At 46.7% G+C, this 16,346-nt stretch overlaps 1 protein-coding gene and 1 long non-coding RNA gene across 15 annotated transcripts in view; one reads left to right on the forward strand and one right to left on the reverse strand.

Annotated features, from left to right (window-relative positions):
- The window catches only part of GBF1 (golgi brefeldin A resistant guanine nucleotide exchange factor 1), a 104,336-nt gene extending 92,080 nt beyond the window's left edge, over positions 1-12,256 (forward strand). For 9 of the 14 annotated variants that reach the window (XM_036437823.2, XM_036437827.2, XM_036437834.2 and 6 more), the window contains 19 exons: positions 90-326; positions 1,090-1,183; positions 1,583-1,759; positions 2,311-2,375; positions 2,459-2,582; positions 2,754-2,825; positions 2,959-3,053; positions 3,329-3,482; positions 6,603-6,828; positions 7,357-7,517; positions 7,646-7,898; positions 8,004-8,209; positions 9,054-9,204; positions 9,310-9,440; positions 9,869-9,970; positions 10,257-10,370; positions 10,504-10,684; positions 10,823-10,951; positions 11,424-12,256. In XM_036437823.2, the coding sequence (XP_036293716.1) occupies positions 90-326; positions 1,090-1,183; positions 1,583-1,759; positions 2,311-2,375; positions 2,459-2,582; positions 2,754-2,825; positions 2,959-3,053; positions 3,329-3,482; positions 6,603-6,828; positions 7,357-7,517; positions 7,646-7,898; positions 8,004-8,209; positions 9,054-9,204; positions 9,310-9,440; positions 9,869-9,970; positions 10,257-10,370; positions 10,504-10,684; positions 10,823-10,951; positions 11,424-11,704 (2,953 nt within the window). In that variant the 3' untranslated portion in view covers positions 11,705-12,256. The remainder of the gene's footprint in view (positions 1-89; positions 327-1,089; positions 1,184-1,582; positions 1,760-2,310; positions 2,376-2,458; positions 2,583-2,753; positions 2,826-2,958; positions 3,054-3,328; positions 3,483-6,602; positions 6,829-7,356; positions 7,518-7,645; positions 7,899-8,003; positions 8,210-9,053; positions 9,205-9,309; positions 9,441-9,868; positions 9,971-10,256; positions 10,371-10,503; positions 10,685-10,822; positions 10,952-11,423) is intronic. The other 5 variants (XM_036437826.2, XM_045582039.1, XM_036437832.2 and 2 more) reach the window with 1 other exon arrangement.
- On the reverse strand, positions 11,834-13,219 carry LOC118718935. The gene is made up of 2 exons (XR_004987992.2): positions 13,024-13,219; positions 11,834-12,532 (listed from the first exon to the last, which is right to left on the reverse strand). It is a non-coding gene; the product is annotated as an uncharacterized LOC118718935 (long non-coding RNA).
- Positions 13,220-16,346: the final 3,127 nt, after the last annotated feature.

The following is a 16,346-nucleotide window of genomic DNA, read 5'->3' on the forward strand; positions in this document are numbered from 1 at the left end:
GTGAAGAGTGCCATGGTTAAAGTCCCTTATCCTAGCTTGGGAGCAGTCAGGTTTATAGCAGTGCCCTTACTCCTCTTACTTCCTGATAGGAATGAAGAAATTGTGATGCCTGAGGAGCAGACAGGCTTGGTTCGGGAGAACTATGTATGGAATGTACTGCTTCATCGAGGTGCCACCCCAGAGGGCATATTCCTACGTGTGCCTGCTGGTAGCTACGATCTTGACCTCTTCACCATGACGTGGGGCCCCACTATTGCTGCTCTCTCTTATGTCTTTGACAAAAGCCTTGAGGAGACAATCATCCAGAAAGCCATCTCAGGCTTCAGGTAGCTCACCTTTGGCCTTAATACTGACCTCTTAACTACCTCTCTGAGCTAACATAGTTGCCTCCATACCTCTTTGAATCCTACTCTTATTTTCTTTAGAGTTGGTTCTTCCTGAGTTTTTGGAGGGAGGCTGAAGCTTGGGAAAGCGCTCTCTCTCTCTCTCTCTCTCTCTCTCTCTCTCTCTCTCTCTCTCTGTGTGTATATATATATATATATATATATATATATATATATGTGTGTGTGTGTGTGTGTGTGTGTGTGTGTGTATATATATATATATATATATACACACACAATATATTTACTCTTTATTGTTGAAAGTATTACATATGCCTCCTCTCCCCACCCCCACCCCCAATGACTTCTAGCCAATCCCCACCCCCTACCCAGACCTTCACTACCCTATTGTCTTTGTCCATGGGTTATGCATATATTCATACAAGTTCTTAGGTTGATATCGGGAAAACTCACTCTTAGACTTAAGAGTAAAAGGGCTGAGAGACCCAGGCAGCCTGCATGCGGTGGAGCCTCCTGCGTGGGGCAGTGGACACGAGGGCGTGGGGCGGGGTGGGCACAGCGTGTCCCCTAAGGGTCCTCAGGGACAGGGAGGCCTGATCCTGTCTAAAGGAAAAAAAAAAAAAAGAGTAAAAGGTTTCTTCCTGGGGCTGACTGGGGAAGAATGCCAAGCAATCCTTCTCAGGGACTTGGAAGGGCTGCCTGGCCTTCCAGTGACTCTGTTTCTGGGATGGGGGTGACATTACAGGAAGTGTGCCATGATCTCCGCCCACTATGGCCTCAGCGATGTGTTTGACAATCTCATCATCTCTTTGTGCAAATTCACAGCTCTTAGTAGTGAGGTGAGTGTTGAGCTGGGGCAGGGGGGCGGGGGGCGGGGGGGAGGGGGAAGATATGTACCTAGAGTTCCAAAGGAGAACCTCTTTTAGCCATGGATTACTTTTATCTTCAGAGATGATTCCCTCAGCATATTTCCTCACCTCCCACTTGATTACAATAGGGCTTAAGCTATTTCTGTCTGTACACCTAGAATGAGAATAGCATTATTCATGTAATTGGGGATAGGAGAGGATATGCAATAGTAGGGAAGGCCTTACCCAGGTTAGCCTTCCTACTAGTATTGTTGGGGATTGAAGCAGAGCCAGCAGAAGAAGCCTCAAGGCACCATAGGTTGAGGCCTAAGAGATTCTCTTTTTCAAACATTTATCAAGCCCTAAGCTTCTTCCCATCTTGTTTTCCAGTCTATTGAGAACCTGCCCAGTGTGTTTGGAAGCAACCCTAAAGCCCACATTGCAGCCAAGACAGTATTCCATTTGGCCCATCGTCATGGTGACATCCTTCGAGAGGGCTGGAAAAATATCATGGAGGCCATGCTACAGCTCTTCCGAGCCCAACTGCTGCCCAAGGCTATGGTGGAGGTAATTCTTGGTAGGAGACTAATCGGTAGTAACAAGGCAAGCCCTAGCTGGTTTGGCTCAGTGGATAGAGCATCGGCCTGCAGACTGAAGGGTCCAAGGTTCAATTCCAATTCAAGGGCACATGCCTGGGTTGTGGGCTCGATCCCCAGTAGGTGACGTGCAAGAGGCAGCCAATCAGTGATTCTCTCTCTTCATTGATGTTTCTATCTCTCTCTACCTCTCCCTTCCTCTCTGAAAAAAAAAAAAAAAAATAGTAACAAGGCAGGAGCTCCAAGATTATATGCTACTACTATATAGAACTGGTTGAGAGTATCACTGGGCCTGCTGCCTGCTGAAGCTTACCAGGAATACCTCAAATGTAAGACCACAGATCTTGAGTGTGGGCATAGCTACCAAGGAAGACTGGTAGAAGTCATTGGCAGTCACCATATGGAGGGGGCCCAATTAATAGGAGAGCAGAGAGCTACAAGAAGAAAGCAAGAGAACTGCATGGGGGAGCAGGAAATGCAAAGGGTATGTAGAAAGAAATTATTTTTGGTCTGCTTTTCCAGGTAGAAGATTTTGTGGATCCCAATGGCAAGATCTCTCTACTACGGGAGGAAACACCATCGAACCGGTGAGGGCTGATCAGAGGCTAAAGGCCTTGGGGAGAGAGGGTCAGGACTCTGGAGCTCACCAGGGTTTATACTGTTTCTACAGAGGAGAGTCGACAGTGCTGAGCTTTGTGAGCTGGCTGACACTAAGTGGTACTGAGCAGTCTAGTGTGCGGGGCCCATCCACCGAGAACCAGGAGGCTAAGAGAGTGGCCTTAGAGTGTATCAAGGTAACTGCCTGCTTACCCCTGGATCCTTCCCCACTGGACTGTGAACTGAAGAATAGAATCATTGAGAGCTTGTGACCAGAACTGACTCCTGCTCTCTTTCTGGCTCTTAAAGTTCTCTTCCCTCTACCCCTTGTCACTGACACCTTTCTTTTCCTCTTGTGCCCCCTATAGCAATGTGACCCAGAAAAGATGATCACAGAAAGCAAGTTTCTCCAGCTGGAGTCACTGCAGGAGCTCATGAAGGTACAGAATGAAGAGGAAAGAAAAGAAAGGGCTGGCTGAATCTGGGAGGGGAGACAGGGACAGTGGTGTAAAGTCAATTTCTGTCAGGGCAGGGCCAGTGGCTACCTACTTTTCTACTGTTGTTCTCCTCTAGGCTCTTGTCTCAGTGACACCAGATGAAGAGACATATGATGAGGAGGATGCTGCTTTCTGCCTGGAGATGCTGTTGAGGATTGTACTAGAGAACAGGTAGAAGGCTGTCATTAGGCAGGCCTCACATTGAGCTTATTCCAAAGGGATGGAAGCCTGTAGCCATCTTGCTGAGTGGGCTCTAGAGACAAAAAGTACATGAAGCTATAGGCAGTGGAGGAGAAGCTTGCTCGTTATGAAGCTTGCTCATTATTCTTGTCTGCTCAGGGTATAATACCAATGAGCCCTGAAAGGCCTAGCCTGAGTCAGAAAGGGAGGCTTATTGCCCAGTGACTTCTCTAGCTGAGACTATCCCCATCTCTTATGTTCCTAAGGGACCGAGTGGGCTGTGTGTGGCAGACTGTTCGAGACCATCTATATCACCTATGTGTCCAGGCACAGGATTTCTGCTTTCTTGTGGATCGGGCAGTGGTGGGGCTGCTGCGCCTGGCCATTCGGCTACTCCGGAGAGAAGAGATAAGTGGCCAGGTAAGCAGAGTACAGCTGGGAAGGCACGAAGATATGCAAGGGACTAAAGTCACAATGTTAGTTATGGGTATGGCCTGAGACAGAATACATTTAGTGCTCCATAGAATGAGCCCAGTGACCAACTATGGGGCTGGGGGAATCTAACAGGTGGCAGTGGGAATGAGTCTAGAACATCCTCAGGTATGAAGCTGATATTCAGCGCCTCTGCTGACTCCTGTAAATCAGCTCTGAGGGGCAGATGGCTGCTGCTTTGTAGCAGCCCCAGCCCTATATCTGGTTTCCTCTAATGCTTTGGACCCTCCTGAGATCTCTTGGCCCAACTATTAAAGATAGCCAGCATAGAACTAATAAGTGAGTTTATCAAGGTCCCAGGATATAAAATGAACACCCCAAATTAATCACATTTCTATGTACAGTACTGACAATGAACATGTAGAACTTAAAAAAACAACACAATACCATTTACAAGTGCTCCTCGCAAAAAGAAATACTTAAACATACATCTAATAAAACAGGATCTGTATGCTGAAAATTACAAAATGTTAATGAAAGAAATTAAAGAAGACCTAAATAAATGAAGGAGCATATCATGTTCATTGATCTATAAGTTTAATGCAACTCCTATGAAATGCAGGAGACATTTTGTAGACATAGACAAGCTTATTCTAAAATTTAGCGCTACCTGGTTTGGCTCAGTGGATAGAGCATCAGCCTGGGGACTGAAGGGTCCCGGGTTTGATTATAGTCAAGGGCACATGCCCAGGTTGTGGGCTCGATCCCCAGTTGGGATCGTGGAGGAGGCAGCTAATCAGTGATTCTCATCATTGATGTTTCTATCTCTCCCTCTCTCTTCCTCTCTTAAGTCAATAAATATATATTTAAATAAATAAATAAATAAAATTTAGATGGAAAAGCACAGGCCTTAGAATAGCCAAATCTCTTGAGAAAAAAGAAGTAATATTAAGGCTTACTATATTGCCATAGTAATCAAAACTGTGTGGTATTGGTAGAGGGATAGACACCCCTCTACCAATGGAGCAGAAGAACCCAGACATAGACCTACACAAAAATGCTCAACTAATTTTTTAGAAAAGGTACAAACCCAATTTAAAAAAAAATCGGGGAAGAATAACTTTTTCAATTGCCAAAGCAATTGAAACCCATAGTGGAGAAGCTTCATATCTTATACAAAAATTAATTCAAAATAGATGAAAGATTTAAATGTAAAATATAAAACTATAAAACCTTCAGGGAGAAACATAAGTGGATTTCTTCAGGAGCTAGGCAAAGAGTTCTTAGTCTTGACACCAAAAGAAAAACTGATAAATTAGCCGAAGCCGGTTTGGCTAAGTGGTAGAGCGTCAGTCTGCGGACTGAAGGGTCCCAGGTTTGATTCCGGTCAAGGGCATGTACATTGGTTGCGGGCACTTCCCCCGTGGGGGGTGTGCAGGAGGCGGCTGGTCGATGTTTCTCTCTCGTCGACATTTCTAGCTCTCTATCTCTCTCCCTTCCTCTCTGTAAAAAATCAATAAAATATATTTTTTTTAAAAAACAAAAAACTGATAAATTAGATTCATCAATACTAAAAAGTTCTCTATTATAGGCCAGTGAAAAGAATGAAAAAACAAGGAACATATGTTTGCAAATCACATATTAAAGTTTTGATGAGATATCATTATACACATCAGAATGGCTAAAATAAAAATATCAAGTGCTGGTAATGATGTGGGTCACTCACACATTGCTGGTGGGAATGTGAAATGGTATAGCTACTCTTTTGTCACGTTCTTCTAAAATTAAATATCCAGTTACCACACAATCCAGCAATTGCATTCCTGGGCATTTATCCCCCAAAAGGGAAAATTTACTTTCTCATAAAAAGTTTTCATTGTAATAGCCAAAAATTGGAATCAGCTTAGATGATTTTCAACAGGTGAATAAACTGTAGTTCATCCATACCATGGAGTACTTACTATTAAGCATTTAAAAAGCAACAAGCTATTGATACATGCAACAACTTGGAATTATGCTGAGTGAAAAATGCCAATCCCATAAAGTTATAAACTATATAATTCCTTTTATATAAAATTTTTAAAAGCATATATATTTTTTTAAGTTCCTCTGGGGTTTTTATGGTTATTTGTTTTGGGTTTTTTTAGATAGAGGAAGGGAAAGGAGATCGATAAAAACATCAATGAGGAGAATTATTGATCAGCTGCCTCCTGCATGTCCCCTACTGGGGATACAGCCCATAACCTGGGTATGTGCTCTGACCAGGAATCAAACCGTGACCTCCTGGTTCATGGGTCAACATTGAACCACTGAGCCACACCAGCCGGCCATTTATATAAACTTTTGAGATGACAGTTTTAACAGTTGTGGACAGATTGCCAGGGGTTAGGGATGGGCACAGGAAAGTGCAGATGTGATTATAAGGGGAAACATAAGGGATCCTGTGGTGTTAGAACTGTTCGGCATCTTTACTAGTGGTGGATACAAACCTACACAAGTGACTAAATTGTGTAGAATTTTTTTATTTTTTTATTGATTTTTTACAGAGAGGAAGGGAGAGGGATAGAGAGCTAGAAACATCGATGAGGGAGAATCATCGACCAGCTGCCTCCTGCACACCCCCCACTGGGAATGTGCCTGCAACCAATGTATATGCCCTTGACCAGAATCGAACCTGGGACCTTTCAGTCCGCAGGCCAACGCTCTATCCACTGAGCCAAACGGTCTTGGCTAAATTGTGTAGAATTTAATACACACAACTTGAGTAGAAGTCAGACAGAGGAAATCTGAATAAACCAGTGGATTATATCAATGTCAGTATCCTGGTTATGATTATACCATAGTTTTGCATAAAATTGCCTTTGGGGTAAACAGGGCAAAGTGTGTTTACTACTGTCTTGAGGCTTGGGATCTCTTTGTGTTCTTTCTTACAGTATAATACATACAACCTATAATTATCTGTAAGTATCTTAATATAAAAAGAAAAGACCAGCTGCTGTTTCCTAAGTTGGGTCCTAGTCAAACTGTTCTTACTGGCCTAAGAAGACTGGTGGGACAGGAGAGTAGGCAAGAAGTTGTGTTCACTTCCCACTTCCCACCCCAACCCAGGTATTGCTGTCCCTGCGCATCTTGCTACTAATGAAGCCCAGCGTGCTGTCCCGAGTCAGTCACCAGGTAGCCTTTGGGCTCCATGAACTCCTTAAGACCAATGCAGCCAACATTCACTCAGGTGACGACTGGGCCACCCTCTTCACGTTGCTGGAGTGCATTGGCTCAGGCGTGAAGCCTCCAGCTGCCCTGCAGGCCACCACCAGGGCCGATGCACCTGATGCTGGTAAGCCCATTCCCAGAGAGACCCATGCTGGCAGATAAACCATTTTGGCCCCAGAGGTTGATACAGGAAAAAAAAAAACACAAAAAAAACAACACAGGTTATTACGTTCAGCAGATTAAATACCCGTGGCTTCTGCCATCTGCTCCCAGAATTTCCTGTACCAGCTGGCCTCTCCCAGCACACCCTCAAGTTAAACAGCATGAAGGCAAGTAGGCAGCAGAGAAGGCTCTGAAGCCAAGCTTACTACTGTCTTGAGGCTTGGTTTATCAAAAATTGTGAGAAACTGCCACCTCCCTTCCCTGACAGCTGCTAGATGCCATCAGCAACCCAAATTAGCCTGCTGCCCTATTTGGTCAAGAGAGAAGCTGTCCAGACCATCCTTTAGCCCTATGATAGCAGGTCTGAAACTGAGCCAGACCAAGAAAGAGAAGCCAGGCTTTCGCGCCTTTCTTCTGAGAGCTGAAACTATTCCCTCAACCCACTGTCCCCTTCCTCACTTTGACTCTGCCTTTCTCCCTGCCGGCTCAGGGGCCCAATCAGACAGTGAACTCCCATCCTACCATCAAAATGATACGAGTCTGGACCGAGGATACACTTCTGACTCAGAAGTCTATGCTGACCATGGCAGACCTGGCAAGATCCACCGATCAGCCACAGATGTTGACGTGGTCAACAGTGGTTGGTTAGTGGTAAGTGATGGACAGCGAATGAGACTTCCCTCCTTGGCCTGTGGGAAAGATTCCTAGTCCTCTGAGAGGGCATCCTGGGGAAGATCTGGTTCAAGCCTGGGTTCCAAGCTCCTCTGTGTACTTTACAGGTGGGGAAGGATGACATCGATAACTCCAAGCCAGGGCTTGGGACTGCGTCCAGCCGGCCAGGCCCTTCACCCCTGGTCAATCAGTACAGTCTAACAGTGGGGTTGGACCTTGGACCTCATGACACTAAGTCTCTGCTTAAGTGTGTGGAATCACTGTCTTTCATCGTGCGTGACGCTGCTCACATCACTCCTGACAATTTTGAGCTCTGTGTCAAGACTCTCCGCATCTTTGTTGAAGCCAGTCTTAACGGTGGTGAGTCAACTGATGGGCAATTGGGGAATCGCCATGTGAATATACGGGGGATAGAGATATCTGTGTTAATGGATATGGAAATATGACCTGGATCTGACTGCTCAGGGTGCAAGTCCCAAGAGAAACGTGGCAAGAGTCACAAATATGACAGCAAAGGGAACCGCTTCAAGAAGAAATCCAAGGAGGGCTCAGTGCTTCGACGGCCTCGAACCTCTAGCCAACATGCTACTCGGGGAGGGCACAGTGATGACGATGAGGATGAAGGCGTGCCTGTCAGCTACCATACGGTGTCTTTACAGGTCAGTCAGGACGTAAGTATGGCACCCTTTACTTCCTCTTCTCTCCCTGCACCTGACTTTGGGAGTGTGGATGGGACCAGGGACAGCCAGGCTGAGAGGAAGAGCCGAGGTCCTCAGCCACCACCTCTAGTTTCCCACCTGTAAGTCTTTGTTTGCTTAATATTTAAACTAAGGTTTATTTTTTTAATAAGTAATACATGCACATGGTACAAAGTTCAAACGGTACAAAAGGGTAAACAGATAAAAGTAAGCCCCATTCCATTTCTGTCCCTAAGTTCTCACTAGCCAATAAGTTCTCACTAGAGGCAACTACTGCCACCAGTTTCTTGTCTCTCCTTCCAGAGTTATTCTGTCTATTCAAGGCATATAAAATTTATTTTATGAGCAGAATTTATATCACTAACTAACTGGATAACTAATTGCCTTTAAAGAATAGCCTTAGAAAAATGATGACAACAAATTATTAAATCTAGCCAGATACTATTACCCATCAAAGCCTCCGAGCCTGAGGTATGCTTTCTGTTTTTTAAATAACGTGATAAGGTTTTATATATTATCAGGTGTGAAAAAGAATTGGAAAGAAAGTGTATTTCTCACTGTGTAACTCAGTATTATTAAATACTTGGTCCCCCTTCCTCCTCAAGTCTCCTCTACTAGGACTAATACTCAACTTTGGGAAACACTTGCCAGGACGGGGCAACTAGCTCATAAAGTCAAGAAGGGAGCAGTGAGAGGGTTGAAGTATATGGTGTGACTGGTACTAGGGGCTCCCTTGAGGACTCAGTCAGGGACAGTAGGGGGTGGGGGACTGACCAGACATAACCCCACTCACGTTTTGCCCCTCCTGTGATCCCAGTTGCTAGACCTGATGCACACCCTGCACACTCGGGCGGCCTCTATCTACAGCTCATGGGCAGAGGAGCAGCGCCACCTGGAGACAAGTGGCCAGAAGATCGAAGCGGATTCACGCACCCTGTGGGCCCACTGCTGGTGCCCCTTACTGCAGGGTAAGCTTTGGGGGAGCAGGCTGGGCAGGGGTAGAGGTGGACCTGGAGCTGGGAAGTACCAGGATCAGGATGCCTGAAGGGTCCTGAGACTGTTCTTGCTCTCAGGCATTGCCTGCCTATGCTGTGATGCCCGGCGCCAGGTGCGGATGCAGGCACTGACCTATCTGCAACGAGCACTACTGGTACATGATCTGCAAAAGCTGGATGCCCTGGAATGGGAGTCCTGCTTTAACAAGGTAGGACTTCCCTCTAGTCTTTTTTTTTTTTTTTTTTAACGTTTTTACTGATTTTTGGAGAGAGGGGGAGGGAGAGGGATAGAAAGATAGAAACATTGATCAGCTGCCTCCTATACACACTCTCCTGGGGATCAAGCCCGTATCCTGGGCGTGTGCTGTAATTGGGAATCAAACAGGCAACCTCTTGGTCCCTGGACTGATGCTCAGCCGCTGAGCCACACCAGCCGGTCAGACTTCCCTAGTCTTAAGGTAAAGTTCAAATCTTTAAGATAAGGAGAACAAGGCAGCCTGAAGAGCCCCTGATGTCAATCCTCAGTCTGCATAGACCTTCCCCTTCCGCTCAATACTCATCCATCCCAGCCCATGGCTTCCTTGGGGCAAGGCTGCCCTCTGCCCTTGCTAGGAGATGTTGGCTGTTTACCTACCAGGTGCTGTTTCCTCTCCTGACCAAGCTCTTGGAGAACATCAGCCCTGCAGATGTGGGTGGGATGGAGGAGACCCGGATGAGGGCTTCCACCCTGCTCTCTAAGGTATTGTTCACCACCGTACTCTCCTGCCTCTTCACCCACTCTCCCGCCTCTTCACAAGGAGGGAAGCCAAGGCTTCTGATAGGACCTAGAGATGCAGTGTAGGTGCTTAGGACCCAAGCTATGGATACTCAGTGGGACTTGGGGACCTGGGACGTTTCTGGAATTCAGAAGCATTTTCTAATCTAAGATTCCCATGCAAGATAGGACAGGCTTGCCTCCCAGCCTTGGAGAAGGGTATAGACGGCCCCTACCCTACCCTCGGCTGAGAGTGGCTGGCGGGCCATAGGTCTTCCTGCAGCACCTGTCTCCACTGCTGTCACTCTCTACCTTTGCGGCCCTCTGGCTGACCATCTTGGACTTCATGGACAAGTACATGCATGCAGGATCCAGTGACTTATTGGTATGTTCCACCTCAGCCTGACTCCAGTCTGGCTCTACTGGGAAGACTTACTGTTTACCCTCTGGGTGGCTACCTCCTTACCATATTCTCCCATGCCCTCTTTTCTGTTCTCATGGTCCACTGCCACCTGTAGTCAGAGGCCATCCCTGAGTCTCTAAAGAACATGCTTCTGGTGATGGACACAGCGGAGATTTTCCACAGCGCAGATGCCCGAGGAGGCAGCCCCTCAGCCCTCTGGGAGATTACCTGGGAGCGCATTGACTGTTTTCTGCCCCACCTACGAGATGAGCTCTTCAAGCAGACTGTCATCCAGGGTAGGGGGCTCAGCCCAGCTTCATCATAAAGAGTCTGGAGCTCAGCAGTTCTCGGTGCTGTAGGTGGGTGGGAAGACTGGTGGGTAGTCATGGCTTGAAATTATAAGAGCTGCCATCTGGATTCTTCACCCTCCTCAGACCCCACGCCTATGGAGCCTCATGCCCAAAAACCTCTAGCTTCAGCCCACCTGACACCTACTGCTGGGGATACCAGGACAACTGGCCATCCACTTCTCCCAGAGACGCCCTCTGAATTGGGAGCCTGTGGTGAGTCCCTCTGGGCCAGCCTCCTGGGTGTTGAGCAGGAAAGAGGAGGCCTAAGAGGAGGCCCATGGTAGCTTGGGATTGCTGCTGAGCATGGGCTGTGAGCCAGGGGAAGGGGAGACCCTAAGAGTCCTCTTTGCCTGCTCCTCCTATCAGAAATGGCAGGACCAAGTAAGCTATAATGGAGCTAGCTGCTGGAGATTTTCAGGCTTAGGAAGAGAAAGCTTGGAGAATATGCAAAGGTTGCCCTTCAGGGATTCTAATAAAGACCAGACCAAAATTAACCTAACTAGAAGCATAGCAAAGGAAATAAGAGGACAGAGATAAAGGATCTGGGCATTGGAATGAGTTTCAGGGGGAGACTCCCAACTGTTTAGCCTGGGAGGGGTCATTTTGCTCACGGAAATTGGGAGGAGCAAAGATTGGTGTAAGAGAGTTTGACTGCAGCCACCTCTGACTTTGACTCTCACTATAGACTTTGAGAAGCCCGAGGGCCCCCGACCTGGCAACAGCAGCTCCCCTGGATCACCAGTGGCATCCAGCCCCAGCAGGCTGAGCCCCACCCCAGATGGGCCTCCACCCTTGGCTCAGTCCCCACTGATCCTGCAGCCCTTGGCTTCTCCGCTGCAGGTGGGCGTGCCACCCATGACTCTGCCCATCATCCTCAACCCTGCTCTCATTGAAGCCACCTCACCAGTGCCCCTCCTGGCCACACCCCGCCCCACAGACCCCATGACCACCTCTGAAGTTAACTAAACAGGCCCCTCGGAGATCAGGACCTGTCCCTGCCCCCCCTTCTAGCTGTCCCAGGGGCCACACTCTTCAGGCCCAGCTCAAGCTGCTATCGCTGCTACTTGTATGGGGACCTACAAAACAGAACTTGTATAGCCCTTCCTGGGACCCACAGTCAGGCTGCAGGACCTTCCTCCTCTGCTCTCCATTCTTGGGGGTCCAACCTGAGAGCACACTCAGGTATCACCTGCCGCCTGATAGCTCTGGGGAGGCATCACTGTGCCAGCCCTGCAGTGCCTGCCCTTGTGTCCCTCCTGCCCATGGTTAGGCATTGAGAGCCAAGCCAACCACTCTGCACTTTGTTTCCCTCTCCCATCCCCACTCCCATCAGCTCTGGGCCGCCACCTCCAGTTCTTGCTCTTTTACTAATTTGTTGGTCAGTTTGAAGAGCTGATTGGCATTAAGGGTGGATAGATGGGGCTGGACAGGGGGGATTGCCCACAGAAACATGTACATATGGAAAAACAGGACAACAGTGAACTTTTTATGATGTAATAAATGTCTTAGTACAATTAATGCTTTTCCCTCTGGTTTTCTTCTTGAACTTGTGGGCACCGTGTTCTTAGGATACCCAGGGAGTAGATCTTGCATGAACAGAAGTGACACTGAACCTTCCAACAGTCTGGTCCATGTGGCCCCAGGCCAAAAGCCAGCCAAATGCCAAGACTAAGGTCAGGATTCCTTTACCGCTGCCCGATGACCACCATCAGCACAGCAGTGCCCCTTTGCCAGCAGGGATGTGCCAGGGGTTTGGGCAGTTGTCCTCTTTCCTGACTGCTCCAAGGAAGACACCTGAGACTCAGATCAAGGGAAACCAGAGCTGAGATGTAGTTATTCAAGAAGTTTTCCTTCTTCATGTGCCTCATGGTCCAGGAGCAAAAGGAGCCTATGGACTTATGAGAGGGCCATCTTGCCCATAGCTGTGATCATGTGTATGTGGGCTCAGGGGCATTCATTTTGGCCCAAAATTGAGGAGGGACCATTTCTTCCACCCTACAGCCTCCATCCATCCCAATCCCTGAAGCATGATCGGAGAACCTGCCCTCTTTCCCTTTACATCAGGGTAAGAAGGTGGGAATGTGAATGAGGCAGGCTGTGTAGCTCCTGCAAAGCTTAGGTACTATGGACAGGATGCAGAATGCTATGTATTAAGCTTTCCCAAGTGAAGCATCTACATCATCTTGGTTTCCTCCTTCTTTATGGCCCCGTCCCCCAGTGGGGGAGGGAGTGGTACCCTATTGAACTACCAGCTGACATCCTCATAAAGAGTTAGGGACACTCACCCTCTTCATTTGGGCCCAGTTGGCTATGTGATCACTTAGCACCTTTGCTCAGCACAACCGTGTAGATGTTCCTGGGAGTCTGAACCTCTGTAAGTATCCCCCTCCGGTGTGGAAGAGGCTGCCTTGGAAGTGGGGTTAGCCTGATGTGAAAAAATACTGACGTGAGCCGAGACCGGTTTGGCTCAGTGGATAGAGCGTCAGCTTGGGGACTGAAGGGCCCCGGGTTCGATTCCGATCAAGGGCATGTACCTTGGTTGCAGGCACATCCCCAGTAGGGGGTGTGCAAGAGGCAGCTGATCGATGATTCTCTCTCATCGATGTTTCTGGCTCTCTATCTCTCTTCCTCTCTATATAAAATCAATAAAATATATTTTTTTAAAAAAATACTGACGTGAGACCTGAAACTCCTATACTAGTTTCTACCTCTTCCTTTCCTTCTTCCCCAAGTAGCCCAGACTATCCTTGGTTTCCCAACCCTGCCCACGGGGAAATTAGGAGTATGACTGCCCTTTTCTGAATGAGTGCAGAAAACAGGCTCTACAGTCAGGTTGACACTGGGCTCTTGGCTTGGTAACAGTTATGATGTCTCTGTCCTGCCATCTGAGTCCCACCCACAAGCTCTGCCTTCAGAAGCTTGCATGTGTTTCCGAGGGGAGGAGGGGGTCAAAAGTTATACATGAATTTTTTACTATGGGATGTCAGTACCCCTAATCCCGCATTGTCAACTGTACAGAATTAGTTCCAATGGACGCACACGCCCCCCAAAAATCCTAGAAACAACAGAAAATGTGGCTATCCCAGCACTTGGGTATTTAGCTTTGCTTAGGGCTCACTGCTTTGGGAGATGAGTGGGCTTGGGGAAGCAGAAGCCCTCAGTCTCTGGGCCTCTGTTGCAGAGAAGGAACTTTAGTTCAAGTAAACACCCCCTCTTTGAAATATTTTTCACTCGGCTTCTGAGACACTATTTTCTTGGTTCTCCCCTACCTCACTGGCCACACCTTTTTAATTTCCTTTTTGGCTCCTCCTTATCTCCAGCCTCTGAACATTACTAGTATAATAGAATGCCCCAGAGCCCCTCAAGTCCTTTCCCTATACTCAGTCACTGGATAATGTTCACTGTCAAGACTTTAAGTACCATCCATTACACTAATTATGTCCAACTACCCCTTTCATTTCCACTTGTATGCCTCATCAGCTCTCAAACATAACAAACGTAAAAGGAAAAATTCTTGATTACCCCCCCCTTTACAAATCTGCTCCTTCCCCGGTCTGCCCCATATCACTAAAGAACAGCTCCATTCTTCTAGGTTCTTATGCCAAACTAACCCCCTCTTTTCTACATCCAATTCCTCAGCCACCACTGGTCTACTGGTCAACTTCCTGTTTTCTAGTTCCAGGATCTCTATTCTCTCCACACTGAAACCAAAAGGATCCTTTTAAAACCCATTTTCATTCCATTGCTTAAAACTACCTATGGCTTTCCATCTCATTCAGAATAAAATAAAAAGTTCTTACTTTATCCCACCTACCTAATTTTCTTACTGTGCTTCAAATATGCCAAACACATTCATATCAGACCTGTACACTGCTAATCCCTGCACCTGGAATGTTTTTCCCCCAGATGTCCCTATAACTCAGTCCATTTTTTTCTAATCACTTTTCAAATGTTAGAGAAGCCCTCCCTGCCTGCCACATATAAAACTTTTATCATTCTTTGCCCCCATACCTACTTTTTCTCCATAGCACTTATCACCCACCAACTAACATTTCTCCATTTGATTTTTTTATATATTTTTATTGATTTTTTTACAGAGAGGAAGAGAGAGGGATAGAGTGTTAGAAACATCGATGAGAGAGAGACATCGATCAGCTGCCTCTTGCACACCCCCTACTGGGGATGTGCCCGCAACCAAGGTACATGCCCTTGACCGGAATCAAACCTGGGATCTTTCAGTCCGAAGACTGACGCTCTATCCACTGAGCCATATGGGTTTCGGCTCTCCATTTGATTTTTATCTTCAAACAAGGACATTGTTTTCTAAAGTATGTCCTCACTATTTATTGGTGAATGAAATAGAATGAGTTTATGGTGCCTCTGCTTTGGGCCAGGTGCTAGGGCTGCATACAAAAACAGAGAGAGCCCAACCAGCATGGCTCAGTGGTTGAACATTGACCTGAGAACCGGGAGGTCACAGTTTGATTCCGGGTCAGGGCACATGCCTGGTTTTTCGGGCTCCATTCCCAGTGTGGCACATGTAGGAGGCAGCCAATCAGTTATTCTCTCTCATCATTGATGTTTTTATCTATCCCTTCCTCTCTGAAATCAATGGAAATATATTTTTTTAAAGTCACTTTAGAAACAAAAACAAAAAATCATTAGGCTGAAAATTAACGGAATAGACAATGAAGAAGTTTCTCAAGCCCAGCTAGATGAGGCGATAGCAACTGACAATAAACCTTGAGTCAGTTAAAATTTCCAGGCCAACATTGTGAATTGCTGGAATTGATTAATGGGAACATAGGGGTTCATTATACTATTTTCTGCACTCTATGTTTTATATGAATTTGTGGAGAAAGAGCTTTATCCTACAGTTAACGGGCTGGCTTTGAATTCTTGCTCTGTCTTTTCTAGCTGTGTTACTTCACCTCTCTGAGACTTCATTTCTTCATCATTAAAGTAAAGTAATATTTAGCCAAAACTGGTTTGGCTCAGTGGTAGAGCGTCGGTCTGCGGACTGAAAGGTCCCAGGTTCGATTCCAGTCAGGGGCATGTATTGTACATTGGTTGCAGGCACATCCCCAGTAGGGGGTGTGCAAGAGGCAGCTGATTGATGTTTCTCTCTCATGATGTTTCTGGCTTTCTATCTCTCTCCCTTCCTCTCTGTAAAAAATCAATAAAATATATTTTTTTAAAAATAAAGTAAAGTAATATTTATCTCCTAGGGATGTTGGAAGAAAGAACAAGACTTATAGTAAAGAACCTTAATACAGTACCTGGCACATTCCACTTGTGGGCAAGGTGAAGAGGAAGGGGAAGTAACAGGAAAAAGCCAAACCAAGAGCTATAATAGTCTTCCGTTATGTAGAGCTAGTGCATTCCTGTAATTCCATTATTAAGAAGGTTAGGGGAAAGTTACATGACAGATCTGAAAAAACAACCTGTGTTCTACTGTGAGCCCAAGGTAGGATGACTCCGGGTATGGAGGTACTCATGGCATTCCTAAAGAGAGTGTACAGAGCAGAGATGTCCAGCCTCAGAGTTAGTACTTTGTGAACTTCTGCACTAACCTTGCTGCTTCTAGAAGTGTACAAGCGGACGTTGG

The sequence above is a fragment of the Pipistrellus kuhlii genome, unplaced genomic scaffold (assembly GCF_014108245.1).
Source record: "Pipistrellus kuhlii isolate mPipKuh1 unplaced genomic scaffold, mPipKuh1.p scaffold_m20_p_15, whole genome shotgun sequence".
In the NCBI taxonomy this organism is placed as follows: Eukaryota; Metazoa; Chordata; class Mammalia; order Chiroptera; family Vespertilionidae; genus Pipistrellus; species Pipistrellus kuhlii.